Consider the following 26,553-nt stretch of genomic DNA (forward strand, 5'->3'; position numbering starts at 1 on the left):
GGCAACTTAGCAAGATGCTGTCCTGAAGAAAAAGTAGGGGGGATCTGGGGATGTAACTCAGTGGTAGAGTGCTTTCCTAGTATGTGAGGCCCTATATTCAATCCCCAGTACCAGAAAGAGAGAGAGAGAGAGAGAGAGAGAGAAAGAGAAAGAGAAAAACATAATATCTCTTGGGAAATAGAATGTATGCGAAGTATTTTTTTTAGTCATGGAATATGTTCAGAGAAGCATTCATATGGAGTTTTTATGCCACTGTAATTGAAGGAAGGGGAAGACTTGTGACAGTTCTCTCAAGCAATGAAGCATCATTTCAATGCTTCTTTTGCTATTTTTAAGCATTAATTGCTATTTTTAGCATTAACTTTTATATATTTCTTAGTACTTTAGGTGTTAAAATATTTGCCTTATTTGGTGGTTGCCAAGGGGTAGAGCTTAAGGTAGAATATGTAGAATATGTTTATAAAGGGTAGTGCAAGGGAGATTCTTCAGTGATGAGCAATTTTGTGTTCTGATAATGGTGTTAATTACATAAATGTACAAGTGATAAAATTACATAGAATAATAAATTTTTAAAAGCACATATAAAAACTGATAAAATTTGAATATAGTCTGTTCTGTAGTTTAGTCAATAATATTTTACCAAACATCAGTTTTCTGGTTTTGATAATGTTCAGTGGTTAGTCAAATGTTAGTCTTTTCGGAGAAGCTGGGAGAGGTTATAATAATAATAGGTTCATTATTATAAAATAAACATTTTTAAAATGCTGCTTATATTTCTCTTCAATATATTAATTAAGCAGTACTTTTATGTTTCTTAGTGGCAGGTGTTTGACTTTTATTCTTCATAGAATTGTCAAGGACTGCATGCTAATTAACTCTTTTCATTCCCTCCCAGAAATCCTATGAGAAAAGTACCATTTTGTCATTTTCTGACGTTTAACTACTTAACCAGAGTCATACAACTAGGAAGTGGTGAAAACTAGATTAAAACCTCAATAGTCTGATTTTTCTGTTTTTGGCTACGGAACCAACTTGTTACAGATCAACATTCCCAAAAAGAACAACTAAAAAGTAGAATTAAATATGTTTTAATAGTCTGTTTGAAGGCATTGGAGACATACCTAGGGAGCCAGGATTTCAGAGGCCACCATCTTGAATTAAGGGGAGCCTAGAGAGGTTACTTATGTTCATTGTGACTTGTTGCCCTAAGACATTGGCCGAGTTGTAAGTTGTGACCGAAAGATTGAGAAGGTGAGCAGAAAATGGTCATGGAAAGGTTGAGGAGCTGAGCAGATCTGACAGTCTTACAGGTCTTGTGGACAATAACTCGGGTTCAGGCTCTAGTGTTTTATTTACGAAAAGTGGGCTAGACACAAACAAGGCTTCACAAGGATTGAAGCAACTTGAAATTACCTTCATATATGAGATTGGTTTGGGAAAATTTACCCTTAACTCTGAACTATCTTCCAGAAGCCAAAGTGAATTCTCTCTTAAAGCATTTGCATAACTCAGAACCTTAAATTATTTCCTTAAATTTTTTTAAAATTAACAATCTTCAGACATACTAGGAGACTAGACCAAATTATTCAAATCCAAGATATACTGGTAAAGGAATTATTAGACTCAAATTTTAAAAATAACTAAAATTGATGTATTCACAAAGTTATTTAGCAAGGTGAATAATTCCAAGTCAACTAGAAACTATGAAAAGGAATCAGATGAATATTTTACACTGCAAACTGATATAAGAACTCAGTAGATGAGTTTATCAGCAGATAAGACACAGATAAGAAAGCATTAGCTATTTTGAGAACTTCTCATTGGTACACCTACACTTAAGGAAATCCTGTAGTGAATTCTTTAAGCAGTAGAATGATCCCAAGCATGGAGCAATAAGGGTAAGTTTGTAGCAGTAGCTAAATGAATATATCTATATATCTATATCTATATCTATATAATATTTTTAGTTGTAGATGGACACAATACCTTTATTTTATTTATTTATTTTTTATGTGGTGCTGAGAATTGAACCCAGTGCCTCACATTTGCTAGGTAAATTCCCTACCACTGAACCACAACCCCCAGCCCCTGAGTGAGTAGCCTATAAAGTTTAATTATACATAAAATATAAATACTTAACAGTAGCACAAAGTTGGAGCGAAACTAAATGGATTTAGTGTTCTATGTTTCTTTCACTTAGTAGTGTGTGAAGTAGTAATTTATATTCCTACATTTTATATTATAATCTCTGGTATAACCATTTAAAGAATAATACCATAGTATGCAAGTAACATATGGGGGAAATGAAATCATAATTTTTATTTTTTATTTTTTTATTTTCTTTGTGGTGCTGGGAATTTATGCCCCTAACCCCAATAAAATATTTAGTCCAAAATAAGGCAAGAAAGGAGAGAAAAAAGGAACAGAAGATGTAGTTCAAATGGGAAACAGTACACTGATCGATTTAAATCCAAATATTTAACTATGCTAAATGTAAAGACTTACACAATATTAAAAAATATATTCAGGGGCTGGGGAGATAGCTCAGTTGGTAGAGTGCTTGCCTCACAAGCACAAGGCCCTGGGTTCGAGCCCCAGCACCGCAAAAAAAAAAATCAATTATGTACAACTTGTAGTTGGACTGCACATTTAGGATACAGAAAAATTGAATATAAAGAGACAGAAAAAAGAACATTGATAAAAGAAATTGAAAAAGACACAAATAAATGGAACAATAGCTCATGCTCATGAATTGAAAGACTTAGCATTGTTCATATGTCTATATTACCCAAAGCAATCTATAGAGTCAATGCAATCCCTATCAGCATCCCAACTGCATTCTTCACAGAATGAAAGACAATCCTTAAAAAATCCTAAAATTCATAAGGAATCATGAAGACCCCAAAGCTAAAACAGTTCTGATGAGGAAATATATCAGAGGCATCACACTTCCTGATTTTAAATTATATTGTAAAGCTTAATAATAAAAACAGTATGGTGTTGGCATAAAAGTAGACACATAGACCAGGGGAATAGAATGGAAAGTTCAGAAATAAACAAGAGTGTTCATTCAACTAATGTTGACAAGAGGACAATGGAAAACAAATAGTCTTTAGTAAATTGTGTGGGAAAACTAGATTTCCAAAAGAATGAAATTGGATCCTTATTTTACACTATACACAAAAATCAACTCAAAATGGATTAAATACCTAGGTGTAAGAGCTGAAACTATAAAACTCCTAAAAGAGAACCTAGGGAAAAAGCTCCTGGATATTGGCCTTGACAGTGTGTTTTTATTTTTATTTTATTTTTTTTTTTTTGACAGGGGGATATTGTACCAAAAACCATGCTACAATAAAATAAAAATAAAGGGAAGTCCATCAACCTAAAAATCTTCTGTACAGCAAAGAAGACAACAAATGAACTGACAGCCTACAGATTGGAAAGATATTTATAAACCATATATCTGATAAGAGGTTAATATCTAAAATTTATAAAGACCTCATATAACCCAAACCCAATTTTAAAAATGGGAAAAGGGCCTGAGCAGACTTTTCTCCAAAGAAGATATAAATATGACCAACAGCCAGGTATGGTGGCAAATGCCTGTAATCCCAGGTACTCAGGACACTAAGGCAAGATAATCACAAGTTCAAGGCCAGCCTGAGCATCTTAGTGAGTCCCTCAGCAATTTGATAAGATCCTGTGTCAAAATTTAAAAAATTAAAATGGACTGTCTATGCAGCTTAGTGATACACTACCCTTGGATAATCCTTAGTACCAAACAACAACAATGAAAAAGCAGACTTATGAAAAGGTGATCAACATCATTAATTGTTAGGGAAAATACATCAAAATCACTGAGGGCTAGGGTTGTGACTCAGTGGTAGAGTACTCACCTGGCATGTGTGAGGCACTGGGTTCAATTCTCAGCACCACATATAAATAAATAAAAATAAGGGTCCAGCAACAAAAAAAAAAAAAAAAAAAAAAAAAGAAAGAAAGAAAATTAAAAAAAAAAAAGAATCATTGTGAGCCCGGCAACACTGCACTCCTGCCATCTCAGTGACTCTGGAGGCTGAGTCAGGAGGATTGTGAGTTCAAAGCCAGCCCCAGCAAAAGTGAGGTGCTAGCAGTTCAGTGAGATCCTGTCTCTAAAATAAAACACAAAATAGGACTGGGGATATGGCTTGAGTGGTCAAGTGTTCAATTCCTGGTACCAAAAAAAAAAAAAAAAATCACTGTGAGATACCACCTCATGCCCATTAGGATGGTTGTTAACAAAAAGTCAAAAGGTAAATGCGGTGAGAGTGTTGAGAGAAGGGAATCCTTACATACTGTTGGTTGGAATGCAGATTGATGCTGCCATTTTGGAAAACCATATGAAGGTTTCTAAAGAAATTAAAAATAAGGTAGGTGGGTTAGTGCTTGCCAGAAATTCAGCTACTTGGGAAGCTGAGGTGGGAAAACACTTGAGTCCAGAAGTTTGAGATCAGCCTAGGCTACACAGCAAGATTCCACCTCAAGGGAAAAATAAAAATAAAAACCAGAACTACCATATGGCCCAGCAATCCCTCTTTTGGGCATATGACCAAAGGAAATGAAATCACCCACTACTAAGGTATTGTGCTGCCATGTTCATTGCAGCATTCACAGTAGCCAAGATATGTAAACAGACCTAACTGTCCAGGGATAGATGAATGGATAAAGAAACACACACATACTCACACACTCTCTCTCTCTTTCTCTCGCTCTTACTCACTCACACTGGAATAGTATGTAACTTTAAAAAGGAAAATCTTGCTATTTGCCACAATGTGGATGAAACTGGAGGGCATTAAGTCACGTGAAATAAGTCAGACAGAAAATTATTGCATGATCTCACTTTTAAGATCTAAGAAAAATCAAATAAATATACAGAGATAGAGAATACAGTATTTACCACAGGCAGCAACAGCAGCAGAAATAAGGAAATGTAGGACAGAGAATACAAAGAGGCAGATATGTAGGATTAACAAAGTGTAGGAACCTAACAACATGGGGACTGTAGGTAATTAAATTGTACTGTATTTGGGATTCCTTCTAAAGAAGATTTTAGTTGTTTTTGCCCCCAAAACAAAAAAGGGGGGACAATTAACAGATGTTGAATGTTAATGTATCCCACTATGGTAACCATTTTACTGTCTGTATATATAACATCATGTTGTACACCTTAAATATACATAGTAAAATTTATTTTTAAAAAAGATAATATACCAGCTTAACTAAATCAGTCCCTGTATTGTGCTGTGCTATGCCTATCTTTTAATGTGGTTACTAGATTTAAACCTGTTATTATATGTAGAAATTTTAGCACTGCTTTCCATGAATATCAAGTAGCATATTTACATGTGTGTGTGGGCCAAGGATTGTGTCATTATTGACTGTATGTATTTGCCTATTGGACGTATTTCATTTAATTCAATACTGTGGTTATTGTTACCTTTATTTTAAATCTGCTTTTCAGTGCCTCTGCCTAATGACGATATGTGAATTATTGCTTGCGAAAGTAATCTCCTTTGACTGTAGAGTTTTCAAACTAAATGACATTCTTCTTTTCATTTTTTCCTGGGCTTTTATAAAATGTTCAACAGTTTCAAAACTCTTCTTTCATAAATAGTTATCCTCATAACAAATATAGACTTCCTTCATGAAATCTCAATTGTCTTTTAGCTTGAGGGCTTTATGTAGAATATGTGGGGACATAAACTTTTGTAAAACAATACTGTAGAACTAGTTCTTTGCTTAGTTCTTGGCTTTGGATGATAGTGTGTTATATATTATAACATAAAATAGGGACATCTCAGAAGTGTAGTTAGCTCTACTCGTCTTCTAATTTTTTTAGAAGCTTTTGCAAAGTCTCATTGCTTTCTCTCTGAAAGGATTAAAATTAACTAAAATAATTGTAATGACTCAGATCTGATTTACCTAAAACTGGTTAGTTTCTCTGGACAACCAAAATGGGATAATTTTGGACTGAATTTGGCATCCTGCTAGTGGGTACTTTGATACCTTGGGAAGTGAGTACTATAAGCCTTTCAGAATTGACTAGACTTTCATAAGGGTGTAAGATGGGCTTCTGTTTTGGGTTTTTCTTTTTCCTTTAAAACATGTAAGATTTATTATAATTCATTTGGTGGTAATACCTATATTTCTTTATTTCTCTATTGAATATGGGGCTTAATTCTGGGATTTTTAAAAATAACTCCTTGTGAATTTTACCTGATAGTAACAATACTGTGTAAGTTCTTGCAGATTAAGTAATAATTTCCTTATAGCAGATTTTCCAACCTGGAGTATTGAAGAAGTTAGCTACTAGAGATGGAGGGTAGAACTCATTAATTTTGGTTTCACTCCTGTAGTCATTACTATTCTTTTTCATTTCTCTTTGAACAGGTTGTTCTTTTCAACAGCTTTTGATGAAATACAGGAGCATCCTTTATTACTTGAGCAATTGTCATAAGTTAAAAGAATAGGAAAGTTAAATCCCAGATTAATGATAGCCATGTTTTGTTGTATTGTTTAATAGGCAGTGAAATCAGCTGTGCAGACCATCACTGTTGGAGGAGTGAGCACATCACAGTTTAAAACAATTATTCCTCTGGCAACTGCTCCCAATGTCCAGCAGATTCAAGTGCCTGGAAGCAAGTTTCATTATGTCCGACTTGTTACTGCCACAACAGCCAGTAGTTCAACCCAACCAGTTAGTCAGAATCCCAGTACAAACACTCAGCCTCTTCAGCAAGGTTAGTAACCATTTTAAAAAAAAATAGTAATGGATGCTTTTAACATTATTAAAGAACATTGGTCCTTTTCTTGCTGAAATCCTGATTTGAGTGTGGCATTTCAGCTGATAGTTTGAATGAGCAGTGAAATAAAATCATAGTTAAATACAACTGTGGTATTTCATTCTATTAGAAGTCGGTAGCTGGAGGTATGCTATAATACCAGATAATCAAAATTATGTATTACTTTGTGGTTGACTTTTGTTGCTGGTCTAAAAACTTACTATTGATGCATTTGGGATAGATTTAGATAGAACCAAACTATTTATTTTAGTTTCTAAACTATGAAGCTCCTTGATAGTGTCGAAATGACAAATAGGCAAGGTATAAATGAGAATGTAATATTGTATTTCATTTTGAGTGATATTTATTTTGAATCTGATTGTTAATAAAAAGTGACTAAAATGTTCCATTAGTTTGCTTAGTTGTATTTTTTCTAGAAGATACTTCTCTGTTTTCTTTCTGTTTTCTGTTTCTGTTTTCCCTCTGTGTTTAACCCTTCTACCACGTGATACACAGACACACGGTAACCTTTCTCATGTCTGTCTACTTTTTTTAAAAAAATGGTATGAAAGGATCAGAATAGTTGATAGTTGAGGGTTAAGTTTTTCTTTGGAAGGCTGCTCTCTATTCCAGCAGTGTAAAAAAAGCATGACTAATGAATGACTTATTGTTTATTATAAGTAAATAGAAAGACTGAGGATGTAACTCAGTGGTAGAGCACTTGCCTAACATGCAATAGGCCCTGGTTTCACAATGCTAGACCCTATTGCCTAGCACCACAAAACAAAACAAAAAAGTCAGTAGAAGAATTAAAGACTCATTGGTTCATCTTTCATTTTATTAAGTGATCAGACATTTGGAATTATGTACTGCTGATAGCTATTTCACCTATAGGAAACTATAAGAAAAGAAACTTTCTTTTTCAAATCATTGAGGGGAGAAAATGGAGTAGATAGTATTTTAGTATGTGTTCTACCAAATTAGATGTATCAAGTAATTATAATTTCTAATCCTTCTTTAAGCTGACTTTGAAAGAAAATATTTATTGTTGCATTCTTAATGAGAAGGAAAATGAAAGTTGCATATTATTGATAAGGGAGTCAAGTTTTATATTTTCTCAATACTTTAAATTTAGCAAGGACCAAGAGAAGCTCTATAAACTCTATCTACTTAGATATCATGATGATACAAAACAATCGTTCGATTTTGTCTTATGTGTGCGCATGTTTATATTCTCACAATATGCTGAGAACCCATTTCCAGTGCAGTGCTAAAATTAATTAACTCATCAGTAAGAATATGGCTTTGGTATAAGGAAAAAGGAAACTGAAGATCCGGGAAGGTGTAGAAATGGATTGGGTATTTCATAAGTCTGTTGTATTTACTGGTACCTTTTTTCCCACTTTATGTCTGTCTTTCCATCTCTCTGCTTTTTTTCTGTTGTCCTTCTGGCAATTCCTAGCCTACCCTCTGCTTCCTAGCTTCTTCCTTTTTTGCATTCCACCTTTAATGTCACGTCTCTGTTCTTTCCCTCCGCCTCCTTCCTGTTCCTTTCTTTATACCCTCTTCTAACCCACTCACAACACAGCCATGCATGCATTTTCCCCGGTGTCCACCTCATTTTTCTCTTTTTGTCTTCTCTTGTCCCAAAAAAGATTTGGGTATATAAAATACACGTTATTTTACAGAAATAATGATTAGAGATTCACTAAATAGTTGCTCTAGTTCCACAGATATATTGTATCTTTCTAAGGGTCTAATTTCCTATAAAGGATTTACTTAAATGCCAAAAGGAATCAAGTCCATCTTGTACACTCCTCTCACCCCCAGAGTTTTATAAAAACCAGTGTTCAAGGGTTCTGTGTCTTTGTGTTAATTGCTGACTTGCTGGCAGGCAGTGTAGAAGGAACAGGAGAGTACTTGGTGAACCCACTTCAGAATGAAATCTGCCCTCTTAGAGAGGAAATCAACTTAAGAAATTAAAAAGCCTCACACACTTACTGGCATGGTGTCTGAAGTTTGGAAGAAAGCTACTCTTAAGGATTGTTTAGAGTTCCTGTTTATGAGCAACAAACAAAACATTATGTCAGCTTTTATGAAATGTACAGTAGTAATTAGTAATGTACACCAAGGTAAGGAGGAGAAACATGAACTGTTGACTTAATTAGATAATATCCCCTTCCCTAGGTGTTTTATAGTGTTTCTGTTTTCTAGACACTTCAGTTATATAATTGTCCTTATTCCCCAGGTTTCAGTTAAGACTCAGTGTGCAGATACCAGCATATATGATCTCAAGTATTTAAGTTTTCTAGGGGTGTGTGTGCCTACTCATGTGTGTATATGTATATTCATGAATGTGTATGGGGAGGAGGCAGGGACAGTTCCATATTTGATGTGATCAGTTAGGTCAAACCCCTTCTGCATTATTTCTCACGACCATCAGGAAGGTCTCACATTCTGCCAGTGGTTGTTGTCACTTCATAATCACTGCTCTGTGTGTTCACAGAACAGTGACCATCATCTCCAAGTAGCAGATGGTAGAAGGCCTCTACTCTTTTGTGTCCCAAGCAGACATTCAGAATCATCTTTTAGTTCTTTTTAGTATTCTGAGAACCATCTGTGTATAATGGTTATTATAACTTTACTAATGCTTCAGTAAACTGAGAAGAATCAAACCAGAACAGAAACATCTTTAAATTACATATCAGATGTCACTGCTCCTTTATGCCATAGTCATAAACTCTTTGTATAACAACTCTATTGAGGTGCAGTTTTCATCTAAACCATAAAATTCACCCTTTTAAAGTATACAATTTACTCATTTTTAGTATATTCAAAGCTATGCAGCCATTGCCACTAATCAGACCTGGAGGTCTCCCACTTTCCCCACATTTCCCTGGTTTGCCGCCTTGCTGCAGTATTCTGCTCTCTCACATCAGATTTCTTTATAAAGTTCTCTTCCAGGACTCTCTTGACTTTGTCTTTAGCCTTCCAGTCTCCTTCCAAAGTAAGAAAATCTCTTACTATCATGATAGTCTTTCTATCCAAAGAAATCTATTTTTTTTTAAGTTATTGTTCACAGCAGTTTAGATCCCACTATTTCAACTTCTGTTTTTCAGACCAGACTCCAGACCTTACTTTTACATATATTAAACCCAAAGAAATATCCTTTCTGTCTTCTTAAATTCCTCCTTTAGACTGTTAAAATGGCAGTTGGCAGTTTTAAAAACTGATCTCCTGCCTCACTTTCCCCTCAATGTCATCACATATTTCTCCATGTCAGGTTTTGCTTTCCCTTCAAATCCGCTCATCCTTGAGTTTTTAGGTTTTTTTTTTTTTTTTTTTTTTTTTTTTAACTCTACAATGACTTACTTTTTCTTCCCCTCTGCCTTCAGTTCCTACCATGCAGTGGTTGGTTGGTCATGTTTCTTTCACTTCCACCAGGTCCCCTGCAACTGTGCTTCCCTTTTCGTTCCCAGGGCCGTCACTCCAGACCCTCTATTTTTGTACTCTTCTGCCTGGTCTTGTTTCTTGCAACTTGGTTGTTTTACACACTGCTGCCAAATACAATTTCCTTTTTTGAATAATTTTTTTGTACTTCAGAATGTCCAGAAACTTCTTATTGCCTATTGAATTAAAAATACAAATCTCTACCTTAACATCCAGGGTCCCCCCCAGAAATGTCTCCATTTTCCATGTGTTTGTTTACTTTATCCCTAGGATCTAGCCAAACTGGTCTGTTCACCAAAATGTGACTATGCTTTGCAGCTTCCCAGGACCACACCTCTACTACTCCTTTTTGAGCCTGCATGAAAAGCCTGTGCTCTTTCTGCCACTTGCCTGTTGATCAGTGCCAATCTCAGTATTATATCCTCTGTGTGCCCTTACCGTATTCCCATTCTCTGCCAGTAAGATGTGTATTCTCTCTCCTTTGAAACGCCACAGCAGTTTATCTTCTTTAATAGTATTTATTTTATTTGAGTATTTGCCTTATCTATTCTACTAAAATGTAAGGTCCTTGAGGGCAGGTGTCTTATACTTTAGTTTCCGTGGAACACTGGTGTTGGTGCCATTTGTATAATAATAATGGTTAAAATAATAACAACAATGACAACATTTGTTGAATACTTATTTGTTAAGCACTATTCTAATCAGTTTTCATAAATTGACATATTTCATCCTTTATCCTTTAAAGTAGATACTGTTATATTTCAGATAAGGTTATAGGCAAAGAGAATTGGAATAGTGAAAGTAGCAGAACCTGGTTCTTACAATTTTAGAACCCACATTTTTAACACTTAGGCCATGCTGCCTTTTAGTATCTATTCTGTAAATATAAAATTCTACTAGAATGATATTTTCTTTGGTTGAATAGAAACAGCAATTAGGAATAAGAGAGTAGAGCAGTTTTGTTACCTATGCTCATGAATGGCAGTTCTTTTATTTATGCAGTGTTTCATTTGACTGGATTTAATACTGAATGTTTAAGTCTTCTGAATACAGATTGAAATATTTTCAATAGAATGTCTACAAATGGGTGGATAGCCTATTGTCACCTTAAATAAAATTTCTCTGATAGATGGGGTAATTTTGAAAGGGAACTATCCTGATTAAAGATTACTCAAACTAGGAAGCAAATTGAATTTTTCATGACAATAACTTGGGAATGCTAAATATTCTCAAGAGTTTTGAGTGTTGTTTTCTGTAAATAAATTGTTCATGTTTTCCTTCTTTTTTTAAAAAGCAAAGCCAGTGGTTGTTAATACAACCCCAGTGCGGATGTCAGTTCCATTTGTCCAAGCTCAGGCTGTCAAACAAGTGAGTATCACTTCTTATCTTGGTTTTTCCCAAATGATAATTTATTTTTTTAATTCAGAGTTGAGATTTAGATAAAAGAGATTGATACTGAATTAATAAGCTGTAAAATTTATTTTTGTGATAAATTGATTATAAAATGTCCTTTTTTTAGGTTGTTCCAAAACCCATCAATCCAACTTCACAAATAGTAACTACTAGTCAGCCACAGCAACGGCTTATCATGCCTGCCACCCCACTGCCACAGATTCAGCCCAACCTCACTAACCTGCCACCAGGTACTGTCCTGGCACCAGCTCCAGGAACAGGGAATGTGGGTTATGCAGTGCTTCCAGCTCAGTACGTTACTCAGGTATGTGGAAAAAATGAAGTCATTGTGTTTTAAAAATGATAACTGGGTCTAAGATGCCTACCACTATCATTCTGAAACTTCTTGAAAACATCTCAGTGTTAAAGTGACTTTCTCTAAAATCTCAAAATGTTAAAACATCTGAGATTTTTTTACGATGTATTTTCAGCATTTAGAAATATACACGCAAGTCAGATTTTAAAAATCAGACAATTTAGATTTGCAGGAGGCCTGGTGAGAGTGCACGACTGGAGAGAAAAGTTGAATTGAGAGTCAGCTGAGTCCAAATGAATTTAGAAAAGACCACATATAATTAAATTCTTTTTCACACACAAATATGATGACACTGACTTGTGCTTGGAAAATAAACTACAAGATACATTTTCAGGTGACATATCTTTAGTGGTCTGTCCACTATCATCTGGGCATTTTTAGGATGGAAGCCATGAATTATTTATCCTATTGGCTAACTTGGGTTGGCAGTGCTGTTTCTGTGTAGCAGATAATCAGGTGAACTAGCACCATGTTCTAAACTTTGGAATCAACTCTGATTATAAGAGAGGAAATAGAAACCACAAGTGTACTTTAATGAAATGTATTTTGGAATAGGTTATGTGACCACTGATTAAAAAAAAAAAGTTCAAAATTTTTATTATTAACATTTCTTATATTTAGAAGTCAGTATAGAACAGAGGGCTGAGTGCAGTGGTGCACACCTGTATTCCCAACTACTCTACTTTGGAGATCAAGGCAGGAGAGTTGCAAGTTTGGGGACAGCCTGGGCAACTTTGTGAGTGCATCTCAAAAATAGAAAGGGGTTGGGGGATGTAGCTTAGTGGTAAAACACTTGCCCAGCATGTATGATGCCCTGGGTTTTATCCCCAGTACCACAAAACAAGAAAAAAGAAATCAGTATAAAATAGAAACTCAATTATGCATGTAACTTCTCATTCTCTGTGATTTATAATGTGATAAATGATCAGCATAGTATCCATTTTATTTACAATAGGCACATTGCATTTTTCTAGACAATGAATGTTATTTTATTACTTTCAACTTATTCATCTAGAATTTTTGTAATTCTGACATAAATAATTTTATCTGTAGCATTTAGTACTGAAAACATTCATGTTATTTTTGCTCCCAGTATTGGTTTGGGTCTTTAAAAGTGCTCCAAGAGGTAGATATTTATATGAAATTCTCTATTATGTTTTTCCTATTTTGGTAGATGAATTTATGCTTCTTACTGATCACTGTATCTGAGAGCATTGTTCATTTTTGCAAATATGATCTAAACTTACCTTTCTTTACATGCAGCTACAGCAGTCTTCATATGTGTCTATAGCAAGCAATTCTAATTTTACTGGAACATCTGGTATCCAGACCCAGGCAAGGCTGCCATTCAATGGGTGAGTATTTTGAAAATATGTCAGTTGTTGGATCAGCTTAAATGCAACATTATTTATCCAAAATACATCCCATATGATTTTTCCCCTTAAAACCATGTCATTACTTTCTTCTAAAGTACTTTCTATTTTGAAATACTTAAAATAGACAAGTTATAGAAATAGTCAAAGAACTCACAAATGCCCTTATTCAGATTCATCAATTTTACCACATTTTACTATTTTCTTGTTCTAAATGACTTAAAATGATGTTAACTATTTAAAAAATTATGTTAGGTTCTTGGTTTTTGTTACTTTTTGTTTGGTAATCTGTTAATTACTACTTTTGCAATCAGTTTAGAAGCCGAATTTAGTTAATTACAGGGAACCAGTCCATATCCACTACCCCATTCCTCTTCCACACACCCCTTCTCTCACTATCTTTTATAATTGGTTCCAAGGGTTCTAAACTGTTTTCAACCTTTTTTGGTTTTGGTTTTGGTTTTCCTTTTTGTGCTATTGGGGATTGAATCTAAGTGCCTTATACATGCTAGACAGGTGCTGTACTACTGAGCTACATGCACTGTTTTCCACTTCTGTTCTTTCAGAAGAAAAAGTATTTGTGGAGTGTCCTTTAACTATTTTTTTTTTTAATTAAAAAAAAAATAACATAGAAAACTTAATAGAGATGGGTATATCTGTTTTAAAGCTTTATGTTAGGAGGATTTTATAGATTGGATAATTTTTTAATTTACATAGTTATCTTTAATTATTCAAAATGTGTACCTTTTTTGTATCTGTATAGCATAATCCCATCAGAATCCGCCAGTCGGCCCAGAAAGCCCTGTAATTGTACAAAATCGCTGTGTTTGAAATTGTAAGTGTTTTTACTATTGTTTGCTTACTTGATAAAACTAGAAATGCTCTAAAAAATAATGGAGATAATTAAAAATTCTTAACAGGCAATTACATATAAGAAAGTAAACACAAAAGTGAGTGAGCACATACAGCAGCATAAAGATGAGAAGGAAATAATTTTAAGTCTTTGCCATACACAAGTCATTGGGGCTAGGAACACAGCAACATAAGGCAGACACAGTTTATATCCTTAATAATAAGATTGATGGTATTTATGACCTTTGTATTTGGTCTCCTGAGATGATAATTTTTTAAAAAATCTGAGTTTTTAAAAATTGTTGGATGATTAATTTATTAGTATTAAACCAAAAGATTTGACATGAAACAATTCAGTGAAAAGCATTGGTCTTCTAGAGGGACTTTGAAGCCAGAAAAGCACTGCTATAGCTGAGTAAGTTCCACTAATTTAATGTAGCAAATATTTTTCTTTTTTTTTTTTTTCTTCCTTCAGGATTTTGAAATAACTTATTTTGAGGCTCATAAAATCTCATCTCTTGTGTTGGGAGCTGTTCTTAGTTGGACTAAGTTTCTAGGCTAAAATTCTAGGAGTGGGGGCTTAAATGTTGAGCCTCAATTATGGTTGAAATCTAGATGTGTGGTTAATTCTGTAAGTAGGAGGCTCGGAGTACATTTTTAAAAGGCTTTTCTACCCTCAAAATGCATATGTAATCAGATAATTACAGTTTTACCTAATAATGACTTTTTATCTTATATTGATTTTTACCTTCCAGATACTGTGACTGCTTTGCAAATGGCGAATTTTGCAACAACTGCAATTGTACTAATTGTTACAACAATTTGGAACATGAAAATGAAAGGCAAAAAGCAATAAAGGTGATTATTTATTTCATTTAACTGATAAAAATCTCCTGTATTACCCATTTTTAAAGAACTCAATTGTCTTACAAAGAAAAATATTAATTTCCTTTGCAATGTTTAAATTTAATGTAATGTGATCTAACTTTAATTGCTATTTGATCTGTTTTAATAGGCATGTCTTGACAGAAATCCAGAAGCTTTCAAGCCCAAGATAGGAAAAGGAAAGGAGGGAGAATCAGATCGACGTCATAGCAAAGGATGTAATTGCAAACGATCAGGATGTCTTAAAAACTACTGTGAATGCTATGAGGTGAGATGCTTTTTGGGGAAAATAATCAGTCGTTCGAGAAGATTTAGACAGGACATTTAAAAATTTACTTGAATATTGGGAAATCACCTTACCATTACAGTTCAAAAATATGTAGTTCAAGGGCTTTGTTTGAGGAACACCCTTGAACTTAACACATATTGATTTACTAGTTCATAACTTCTTGATCATTATACCTGAAAGTATGCAAATTAGAACACCATTATATTGATTTTTTCAATAAAAATAATAACATCAAAATTTTTTGGAAGCTAGAGCAGTGGTTCTCAACTGAGGAACAGTACTACCTACTGTTCTCCACAGGCTTTTTGGAAATGTGTGGATACAAAATAGCCTATCTTCCAGAATGCAGTCCTGAAATAAAGGATTATCTTGACCATAATGCCAGTAGTGCCCCTTGGAAAACATCGCTCTGTGGAAAACTAAATTATATTAAGAATTTTGTCCAGGTGTGGTGGCACATGCCTATAATCCCAGCGCTTGGAAGGCTGAGGCAGGAGAATCACAAGTTCAAAGCCAGCCTCAGCAACTTAGCAAGGCCCTAAGCAACTTAGAGAGACCCTATTTCAAAACAAAAAATAAAAAGGGGTAGGGATGTTGCTCAGTAGTTAAGTGACTATTTTTATTTATGACTCAGCTATTGTCTCTGGAGGATGTAGTTTCTACTCTGCTTTGATAGATGCCATATAAAACCTTCCCTTCTAGCTTTAGACAAAATACTATACAATTTATTTATTTTAAAAAGTCAAACATGACAATCTAGCCATGCCTGAGATTAACCCTTGGTTATCATAATCACATCAAAAGTGATGTGATTGAAACTCTTTACTGACAATCTGGGGATTAGTTATTCCTATAGTTGGCTTTCCTATTTTATTATTTATTATTTTCATTCTTTCAAATGCCATTCTTAGAGGGAAGCTTTTTTCTTTTTCTTTTTCTTTTTTTTTTTTTGGTTAACATTTTGGTAGAAAGCCTAGCCTTATGCTTGGTAAAAGTACGTTACACTTACCTTTGGTAAGGTATGTTCTGCAATTAAATGCCCTCTTCCATACAAAATGTATCATATGAAAGATTTTGTGTACTACATTCTCTGTGTGATAAGTTCTTCCTGAACTTATTATTTAGAAGGTCTAATATTTCTCCCAAGAAGTAAACTAAAGCTGAGTGTGGTGGTGCATGCCTATAATTCCAGGGACTTGGGAGGCTGAGGTAGGAGGACCACAAGTTAAAGGCCAGTCTGGGCAGCTTAACAAGTCCCTGTTTGAAACCAAAAAGGGGTTGAGGATATAGCTTAGTGGCCTCTGGGTTCAATCCCCTGTAAATCCACCTCCCCACCCCCCAAAAAAAGGAAGTAAGCCAAGATAGTAGAAGTGACATCTTATTAGTTCTAAGTCAATGTGAGTAAAAATTGCACAAAGTCAAGATCAATTTTGAAAGTCTTAAATAATATCTTAAAACCAAACAAGCCAGTTTTTCATCCAGTATTGAACATTTTGACCCTTTATTCTATTTGAATGCCTGATAAAAACATAATACTACATTTGTCACTAATACATAAAAATAAGTAGGCAGGTTTTTTTGTTTTTGTTTTTTTGCAAACTATCAAACCAAGTCCACAGAAAGAGTGAAAATGGAAATTTTTATAAAACTGGGTCAAAAGGGCAAATCTTTTTGATGTATTTGACATTGAATGATCAGTACATGCTGGGCATAATGAAACTAGAACATACATGAACTATTTAATTGAACTTAAGAAATCTGTGAATTAAGAGAAGTAGAAAAGGTAGTGAAATGGTTGAAAAGTATTAGAAGAAATAACCCTGCTGTCTATTCTAATGAAACTGTCAAAACAGATGTAACATGTTAACTGATTTGTCATTCCCAAAGTCATTTATCAAAAGATGGGAAAACTTGAAATATACAACACTAAGAATAACAGTGGCTAATTGACTCACTGTGAATTAGTGATGTTGAGTAGCAGCTTGTGCTCTCAGAATTTTGTCTGAATTTTTATGTTGACAAATTAATCTTCAATTGAGTTGGCTTATTGGCCCATTTGGTTTCCATGTGGACAACACATACATGTTCCTTTCACATGCCTTTTAGGCCTAGTTGATTGGATGAGTTTACTGCCCATGTCATTGTCATTTTTCTCTCCTGAGCACCTTTTAGTATCAGTATTTTATGACTTTTAATACATAATCCAAGTTACCATCATTGATAATTCTCCTCTGCTCAAGGTCAGGGATTTTCTTTCTTTATCATTGTATACATATTAAGTGTTGTTTTAGTTGTATTCCCAGATAAGCCTGTTAATTGGGAGTAATCCAATAAAGCCAAACATACATCCATTGTTCCTTTATTTATTGGTGTAGTGTAAGAAAGGAGCAGAGTAAATGTGCTTAAAATATGGTCTGTTTACCTTGCTAGGTGCTATAGAGAAAGAACAGGTTTATTTATTTAAATTGATACAGGTTCACTGAAGAAAATGCAACTAAAAAAAGATACTCAGATTTCTTAGGAGTCAGGGAATTGTAAAGAATGATGTGATTTCATTTTATGTCTTCCCCAATCAGATTGGAAAATACTAAAAATATGAGTTGTAACATCCATTATTGGAGGGAATATAGGAAAACCTTAATTTATTCATTGCTGATAAGATGTGAAGAGGTGTTATTGCTTGAGAAAGAAATCTGGTTACATCTCTTAAAATTAAAATACCACCAGGTGCAGTTGTGCACTCCTGAAATCCCAGCAGCATGGGAAGCTGAGGCAGGAGAATTGCAAGTTCAAAGCCAGCCTCAGCAAAAGCGAGGCTGCTAGCACTCAATGAGGCACTGTCTCTAAATAAAATACAAAATAGGACTGGGAATGTGGCTCAGTGGTTGAGTGCCCCTGAGTTCAATCCATAGTCCCCCTACCCAGCAACAAAAAAATTTACATATGTCCTTTGTCTGGTGAGCCCCATTCTAAAGATATGGCTCCAAGAAATAAAAGAAATAAAATACAGAAATAAAGAAATGCATCTTTGTATGTATTGTTTGTGTTCCCCATGAACTGGAAACAAATATCCAATGACAGGGGAATATAAACTCAATAAAACTTGACATATATTACCAGTGATTAATAACCAGCCAATAAAAATGAATTCTAGCTATGCTAAATGACTAGGAGGATAGTATTTTATGAATTGTTGGAGTATAAGGAAAACAAGATGCAGAAAAGTAGGTATATGATCTTGTAAAACAAATTTAAAAAACAAGAATTCTGTAGTGCTTAGTTGTTATGTACATAGGTCTATATTTTCTTATAAATCTATTGTATTTTTTACATGGCTGTTCATACTAGATTATGAATTTATAGGTTTTTGAAGAGATCTAGGAATCTGAAGAGGGAAGGGAGTTCAGTGAGTGAGATATAAAAAACAGCCTGTATGGCCAGGTATGATGGTGCTCACCTGTAATCCCAGCTACTTGGGAAGCTGAGGCAGGAGGATCACAAGTTAGTTCAAGGCCAGCCTGGACAACTTGAAGAGCCCCTGTCTCAAAATAAGAATAAAAGGACTGAGATCTATCTTAGTGGTAGAACATGCATGCACAAAGCTCTGGGGTTCAGTCTCCAGAACTGCAAAAACAAAAACAACAAATGGTGATTTGATTGAGGTGATTGAATTTTGAATGACCCTTTTTAATATTTTAATGTATCATTCATAGTCTTTATGAGGAACGAGGGCTGTTCATGCCAGGAGGAAAGTCTATATTCATAGTGGGGGGAAATGGACATGAAAGGATTTGAACATGAACATTGTTTGGCCGTTCTCAGACTTTAGACTGCCTGACCTAGCCACCTGCATACTTAGTCCATTTAGTCTTTGTCAGCAATAGATGCTTTATCTCAAGTCAATTGATTAGGTAATGCTGTTATTTGCTGTTTGATTATGGAATCTACTTATGGTAATGTTTTTTTGGTTTTGATTTGGATACTTTTATAAATTTTTTAGGCAAAAATAATGTGTTCCTCAATATGTAAATGTATTGGCTGTAAGAATTTTGAAGAAAGCCCAGAAAGAAAAACATTGATGCATTTGGCAGATGCAGCTGAAGTAAGGGTGCAGCAGCAAACAGCAGCGAAGACTAAATTATCTTCTCAGATTTCAGACTTGCTTACTAGGCCCACACCGGCTCTGAATAGTGGAGGAGGAAAGTAAGTCAATATGTTTATCTCTTTTTATAGTGTTTCTCAAATATTTGTTTTTAGTGGTTTCTCTTTGAAGAGGCAAAGTTGAATTTATACTTTTGGTTATTGCAAACCTGATTTTAAAATTTCCTTTCTATCTGTAGTTACTTTTAAAGTAATTTAAAGGTTACAGAAAAACCACTGTCAAATATATTGTACAGTTCTAAATGTACAGTAATTCAGGTGAAGGGGTCCAAGGCAGGAGGATCAAAAGTTTGAGGCCAGCCTCAGCAACTTAGACCCTATATAAAGTGAAAAATAAAAAGGATTGGGGATGTAGCTGAGTGGTAGATGAGATAAGAATGTAATTTTTGGAATCTCCTGAGAAAACCAAACATTTTTTTGCCTGTTTCAGAATCTACTTAATTGTATTTTTGCATTTTCTTACTTTCTCTTGCCTTTTCCATGTTCTCAGAGCACTTTTCCCATCATTTGACCACCCATCACACTGTAATATTGTAGTCCTTTATTGTTTTCTTGTTCACTACACTGCTGAGCTCTGGAGTAGAAGAACTGGACCTTAAGTCAGGCAGCTGAGTGCAGAGGCACATGCCTGTAGTCCCAGCTATTTGGGAGAACTATTAAGCAGGAGGACTACTTTAGTTCAGGAGTTCAAGGCCAGCCTGGGCAATATAGAGAGACCCCGTTTCAAAACAAAAGGAAGGTGGTTGACATATGTATGTATGTATGTATACACGTATACACACACACACATCTATCTATCTATTCATCCATCCATCTACATATATGTAGGTATACACACACACACACCAAAATGTTCAAAACAAAAAAACCTTTCAACCTAAGTTTAAATACTATTTGTATTACTTAATAGTTCATGAATTAGAAAAGCACTACATTTCTCTGAGCCTTCTTTCTTATCCTTAAAATAGACCTTACCAGGTAGTGGTAAGAAATGAAGTATTTCTATCCCCAGCATTTATCAGGGCTTAATGCCAATAGAGTTCGCAATTCGGACTTGGATTTATATGTAAAAGCTTATTAGAAAGTTTATTTGAGAAATTCTTAAGTGGAGTAAGCTTTCCAAGTGGGCTTTTATTTAAAATGCTTAAATTGAAATAAGATCTAATGCTTATAAAAGGTAGGCTCCTTTGTACAAAGTAGTTCAGCTTTTAGTCTTTTTTTTTTTTTTTTTTTTTCCTTTTTTTTTTTTTTCTTATTTTGGTATCAGGGATTGAACTCAGGGGCATTCAACCACTGAGCCACATCCCCAGTCCTATTTTGTATTTTATTTAGAGACAGGGTCTCACTGAGTTGCTTAGGGCCTTGTTATCTGCTTTTAGTTCTTTTACAACTGAAATATAATTTGCAAATGTTTCCTGACGAATAAAGTGGGAATTAGTAGTTAGGATTACAACATGGATCCTTCCTGGTCTTTTAGTAAATCTTTAAATCTAATCTCCATCTTCATGTGGAGATTAAAGATACTACTACAGTAAAATATTTACAGTTTTTCCAGTTGTAAAAATATTTATGATATGAAAACACAGAATTATATACTATAATCAAAACTACTGCCAGACACATATCTGTGATCCCAGTGGTTCAGGAGACTGAGTCAGGAGGATCACAAGTTCAAAGCCAGCCTCAGCAACTTAGCAAGGCCCTAAACAACTCAGTGAGACCCTGTCTCTATATAAAATATAAAAAGGGGCTAAGGATATGGCTCAGTGGTTAAGTGTCTCTGGGTTCAATCCCTGGTACCAAAAAAAAAAAAAGCCCCAGAAAACAAAACAAAAAACTTATAGTTACCAAAAGTACTATTAAGTTATGTCAGCATGCTAACAAGCCTAAGTATTTCCAACCTGTGATTCTTTTTTCTTTCCTTTTACTTTTAATTCCCAAAGACTCTTTAGTGAGTACTTTCATTGTGTAATATTACTAATTGTATAATGTTATCATAATATTAACATTGTGATATTAAGATTTTAAAATTTAAAGTGCTTCTTTGACAAAAAATTTTGGTAAAATTATGTATCAGCCTGTCATAGTGGACATTAATTAATTTCAGACTTATTTAGGCTTTTAATATTCCCTTAGTAACTGCTACTGGGTTGTTGAGTTAGGGTTAGATCAGGTTGCCTGATTTAATCTCTCTCGGGCGCTGAGACTTGGATACAATATAGCAGGCCTTAGGATGGATTGGTCTAATTGAATACTCAGTAGTTCTGGTCTTTATGAAAAAAACTGTGTATTTCATTTTCCCTATGTTGTGTTGGAACAATACAGAAATTTTGGTATGCTTTTTCTTTTTTTTTTTTTTTTCCTCTTACAAATAATAGGAGGGACTATGGTAAAGTGCTTTCTTTACTTTTTTTTGAAAGTATAGACGTTTGTTTATTTTTATACGTGGTGCTGAGAACTGAACCCAGTGCCTCATACATGCTAGGCAAGTGCTCTACCACTGAGCCATAACCCCAATCCCAAGTGCTTTATTTTTAGTGTTGTCTGAAAAATAGTGCTTTTAACTCCTAATATTATTCATTCATTCAGCAAATATTCATAAAAACATCTATGTATCAAGAACTGTTCTGGGCACTGGAGAAATAGTAGTAAATAAAGACTGCACTTGTGAGCTTTTTACATTCAGATATGTATGATTACACCTTTTAGTTAACCAAATAGTTTGGTTTGGTTTGGTTTGGTTTAGTTAACCAAAACCTTTAACAAGGTTTTGTGAAAGTAATCACATATTTTATGTTAATGTTGTATTTCCCAAATAACATTTTAAAGCACTTTAGGATGTTTTTTGTGCTTGTTGTAGAAACTGGAATTGTCAAAGAGTCAATACAAAAGGATGTTACTTTCGTAATTCAACCCCATAATCATTTCTCTCTTTCTCTCTCAAAAATCATTTCAGATTGCCATTTACATTTGTAACTAAGGAAGTAGCTGAAGCCACATGTAATTGCCTTCTCGCCCAGGCAGAGCAGGCAGACAAGAAGGGAAAATCAAAGGCAGCAGCAGAGCGGATGATTCTTGAGGAATTTGGACGATGTTTGATGAGCGTCATCAACTCTGCAGGAAAAGCAAAAAGTGACCCTTGTGCCATGAATTGCTAACTCTTGTACAAGACTGACAAGTGGACCTGTACAGAAATTTTAAGGATGCTTGACTTTCTGGAAGATAGTTCAACAATTACTGTATTTTAATTCAGTCCTTGTTTTAAGAGACCTGAAATTATAATATTGAAAGAGAAGAAATTTTAAATGAGGAAATTAGTACATTTTAAATCTTAGTTAATTCTATGCCCCTTCTAAATTGAATTTTTCTTTTTAAAATTTTTTCTTTATTGTATTATATAGATTTTTAATTTTCTTGGGTTTCTTAAGAATTAGATGTTCTATCCTGATTCTATTGGCAAAGAACATTTATAAATTACTATAATATAATTTATAATGTATGGCGTTGTATGACTTTGTTCAGTAGAAAAAGCCAAAGCATTGGTATTGCTCAGTCATTCTTTAGTTCTAGATAAACACAGATAGAATGTCTACATAAACAAATTATGGAACATATTTGAATGACATCTTGTATTTAGAAAAGCACTATCTTTTTAAGAAAAATTAGCTTTTTTAGGGTGAATTCTGGAATATGCTATTGTCACTTTGGAAAATCAGAAGGGGAAGCAATCCCCAGGTACACTTTTAAAATTAAAAAGTTGTATATTTTCAAAAAAAAAAAATATTAAGGGACAGTAAGTGATTTTCAGAGAATGGGCAGTTTTTCTATAATGAGGACTGGCTAACATGCTTAGGGATGTCTCCATTGTCTTTCAGAGGTGGTATGTGTATGAAATAAATTGTTGAAGTGATTACTGGGTATTGTTAAAATGAGGTGTGTGTGAATAGAAGTAAACATTATGTAGTGTAACATAGATCCTCATATAACTATCAAGTATAAAATTTGACTTGGATGGAGAAATAAGGAATATAGAAGCTGAAAAAGATGAAATTAGGGAAAGATTTTTCATCTATACAGTTCCCTTTGTAGACTTTTGAACTAAAAAATTTCAAACCAAGACATGACTCTTACTTGATTTACTCATGGGCTGCCTAACAAAACGTTCAAAATTGTAGTGGGATTTGTTTTTATAAGGGACGTTTAATATGCCATTATTTTTAGCCAGTGATTTGGTAAGCTGAAGGTATGTGTGTTTTCATATAATTGCTAAAATAACCTAAATCATTTTCAGTAATTTAAAAACTATGAATTTAAGAGCCTATTTTAATAGGACTCCTGATTTTATGACAAGAAAAAACCATGTTGGAATTCAGGCATTTTGTTAGGTACTTTAATCCTCAGTAATTATTAGTGTATGATCATTACATTTCCTATAAGGACTCTATAGTTGTATGTATTAAGTGTGTATATATGTTCATATGAACATGCAAGATATAGGCAATAGAAATTAAGTAATCCAGAAGAGGATTCCGTTACTCATTGAAGTATCCTTCTTTTGAAATTTGGATTTATAAAATTATAGTGCAGTAACTTTACATGTAGATAGTGCAAACATTCTTAGCACCTCAATCTAGTATGTCTAATTAAAGTTTGTATAAATGTAAATTAGTGTAAGAGGATAAAATAATATCTAATCAAGTTATTTTTCAAAAGATTGCAATAAGTTTTTGGTCTAAACCTAAACTTTGTTCATTTTGTATATATTCTGTGTTAATTCTAATTGCACCATTGTGATGTGTATTTATATACAGTGTGCAGAAAATGTTTGTGAAATTTTGATTACAATTGTAGATTATGTATGATGGCATTGCTTAAGAATGTCTTGCTTGTAAAAATTTGAAGGTGCAATCAAATGCTACTAGTTTTTGATTTTCAAGAAGCTATCTAAAGTATTAAGCCCTTTTCTTCCTGTGTAGTACTTACTAAACAACTTTTTGTATTTAGGCATTTGCATCAAATTGCTGAACAAGATTAATAGCCACATTAATTCAACAATTTTAAAAAAACTATTTGGGGAGGGTTGGGTATATAATTTTCTAGCTCTATTTACATCCCAAAGTAGAAAGATTAAATTTATATTTACTAGAGCTATTCAAATACACTTTTCTATATTGTAAAAACAGGATAGGAAAGTAAATCATACAGAAAATAAACATTTATACTATTCTGTAAAAAAATAAAGGTTTTGCATTCTTTCTTTAGTTTAATACCACTATTTAACTTCAAGAAACCTTTTAAATTATCTTTCAAATAAATTTGAGATTACTTCTGAAAACACAAGCAAAAATTATTTTTGCCCCATTAACATAAATTGCTTTGAAATGAGAATGTGCTTTCTCCCTTTCCCACTTTCTTCTAAGGGCAGAAACTCCTTCTACTCTGCTTTTTAATGTATGATGTTCTGATGATGACCACTTTTGTTTCCTTGTCCCTGAAGAACTAAAAGCAACCCATAGCTCTCATCTCTCAGAATCTTAATGCTACAAGTACTAAAGCAAGGAGGACATATGGGGGGAGGGAGGAGGTGTGCAGTGCTTTAGTTTCCCCATTTTTTCATATTTGATGACTGATATTTTCTCAACCTTGTATAAAATGTAAATAGAAATGCCTTTAGAAAAGTTTTCTATTTTTACTGTTCTAAAACACAAGAAAATGAATGTGTCATGTAATTGAAGATTCAAACTAGGACCTCTAGCCTTACCTTTGGCTACATTGTATACCTTAAGTATTTTTACATAGGAATTCTGGAATTGCCAACTAAAATCAGTCACCTGAAGTCTTTACTATTGGGGTTATTTTCTGTTTTATAAATTATTTTTAAGTCTTTTTTTTCACTTAATATTTCTTTTATCCACATTTATTGTAGATCACACGTGAGCCTTTTATGATCCAATATCCATCCCCATCCCCCACAAAACCTTACACGATACCAAGCACATTACCACTGAACTATAACCCTAGCCCAATCTAAGTGACTTTATATATATATTTAAATTTAAATATTTTCTTTTCAATGGTAGATTTTGTCAAGCCTTTAAACATCAGTTTCAAAAAATGAAAATAAACAATTTCAACTAAAAAAGGATATTCAAGGAAATGTTTATTGTAAGATCACAGGGACTTCAATGAAACTAATTTAAATTGGCAAATGAAATCTGTCAATATATAAAAAGAATATATCATGACCAAGTGGCACTAACTCTATCCCAGAAATAAAAAGTTGATCCAACACTTAAAAACAATGTTATACACTGAAATCATAATTTTAAAAAATGCTCATTTCAAATGTAAAAAATGAGTGTGCATATAGAAAAACTCAATTATATGCTTTAGAAGCATATGAATTATATCTCAAAAATTTTCCCTCAAAAAGAAGAAAATTCAATACCCACTTATGATCAAAAACCTGAAAACAATACTCAGAAATTGAGACTAAACTTGATAAAGCATTTACAAAAAAAGCCCAAAGCTCACATCACACATGGTAAAAACAATGTTTTCTAAGACTTGGAACAAGGCACTCCTTTTCAATCTGTAGTAGAGGTCACTGTACAAAAGGCAAGGGGGGGAAATGGCCAACAGATCAGAAATGAATAAGACTATATTTGTAGATAATATGATTGCCTATGCAGAAAAGGCAAAGAATTTAAAGAAAGCTACTAGGACTACCGAATGAGTTTAGCAAGGTCAGCATGTACAACTGTATAGCAGCAATAAACATTTAGAAACTGAAATTTTAAAATTACCATTTATACCAGCAGCAAAAATGCATGAAACCCCTCTCCCCCTAAAATGTATAAGATCTGTATGTTGAAAAGTAGAAAATACTGATAAGAATCAAAGATATATATAAAAAAAAGATACACTATACCCTGTTTTTGGATTGAA

The 26,553-nt window shown here is 33.9% G+C and overlaps 1 protein-coding gene across 8 annotated transcripts in view; it reads left to right on the forward strand.

Annotated features, from left to right (window-relative positions):
• LIN54 (lin-54 DREAM MuvB core complex component) overlaps positions 1 to 25,612 on the forward strand; it is an 82,782-nt gene extending 57,170 nt beyond the window's left edge. For 7 of the 8 annotated variants that reach the window (XM_079153255.1, XM_079153258.1, XM_079153261.1 and 4 more), the window contains exons 5-13: positions 6,569 to 6,785; positions 11,572 to 11,645; positions 11,797 to 11,994; positions 13,309 to 13,400; positions 14,182 to 14,253; positions 15,026 to 15,128; positions 15,286 to 15,423; positions 19,445 to 19,647; positions 22,562 to 25,607. In XM_079153255.1, the coding sequence (XP_079009381.1) occupies positions 6,569 to 6,785; positions 11,572 to 11,645; positions 11,797 to 11,994; positions 13,309 to 13,400; positions 14,182 to 14,253; positions 15,026 to 15,128; positions 15,286 to 15,423; positions 19,445 to 19,647; positions 22,562 to 22,763 (1,299 nt within the window). In that variant the 3' untranslated portion in view covers positions 22,764 to 25,607. Of the gene's footprint in view, positions 1 to 3,469; positions 3,591 to 6,568; positions 6,786 to 11,571; positions 11,646 to 11,796; positions 11,995 to 13,308; positions 13,401 to 14,181; positions 14,254 to 15,025; positions 15,129 to 15,285; positions 15,424 to 19,444; positions 19,648 to 22,561 lie in introns of those variants that run through there. The other variant, XM_079153262.1, reaches the window with a different exon arrangement.
• Positions 25,613 to 26,553: the final 941 nt, after the last annotated feature.

This window comes from Sciurus vulgaris, assembly GCF_902686455.1.
Source record: "Sciurus vulgaris genome assembly, chromosome: 9".
NCBI lineage: Eukaryota > Metazoa > Chordata > Mammalia > Rodentia > Sciuridae > Sciurus > Sciurus vulgaris.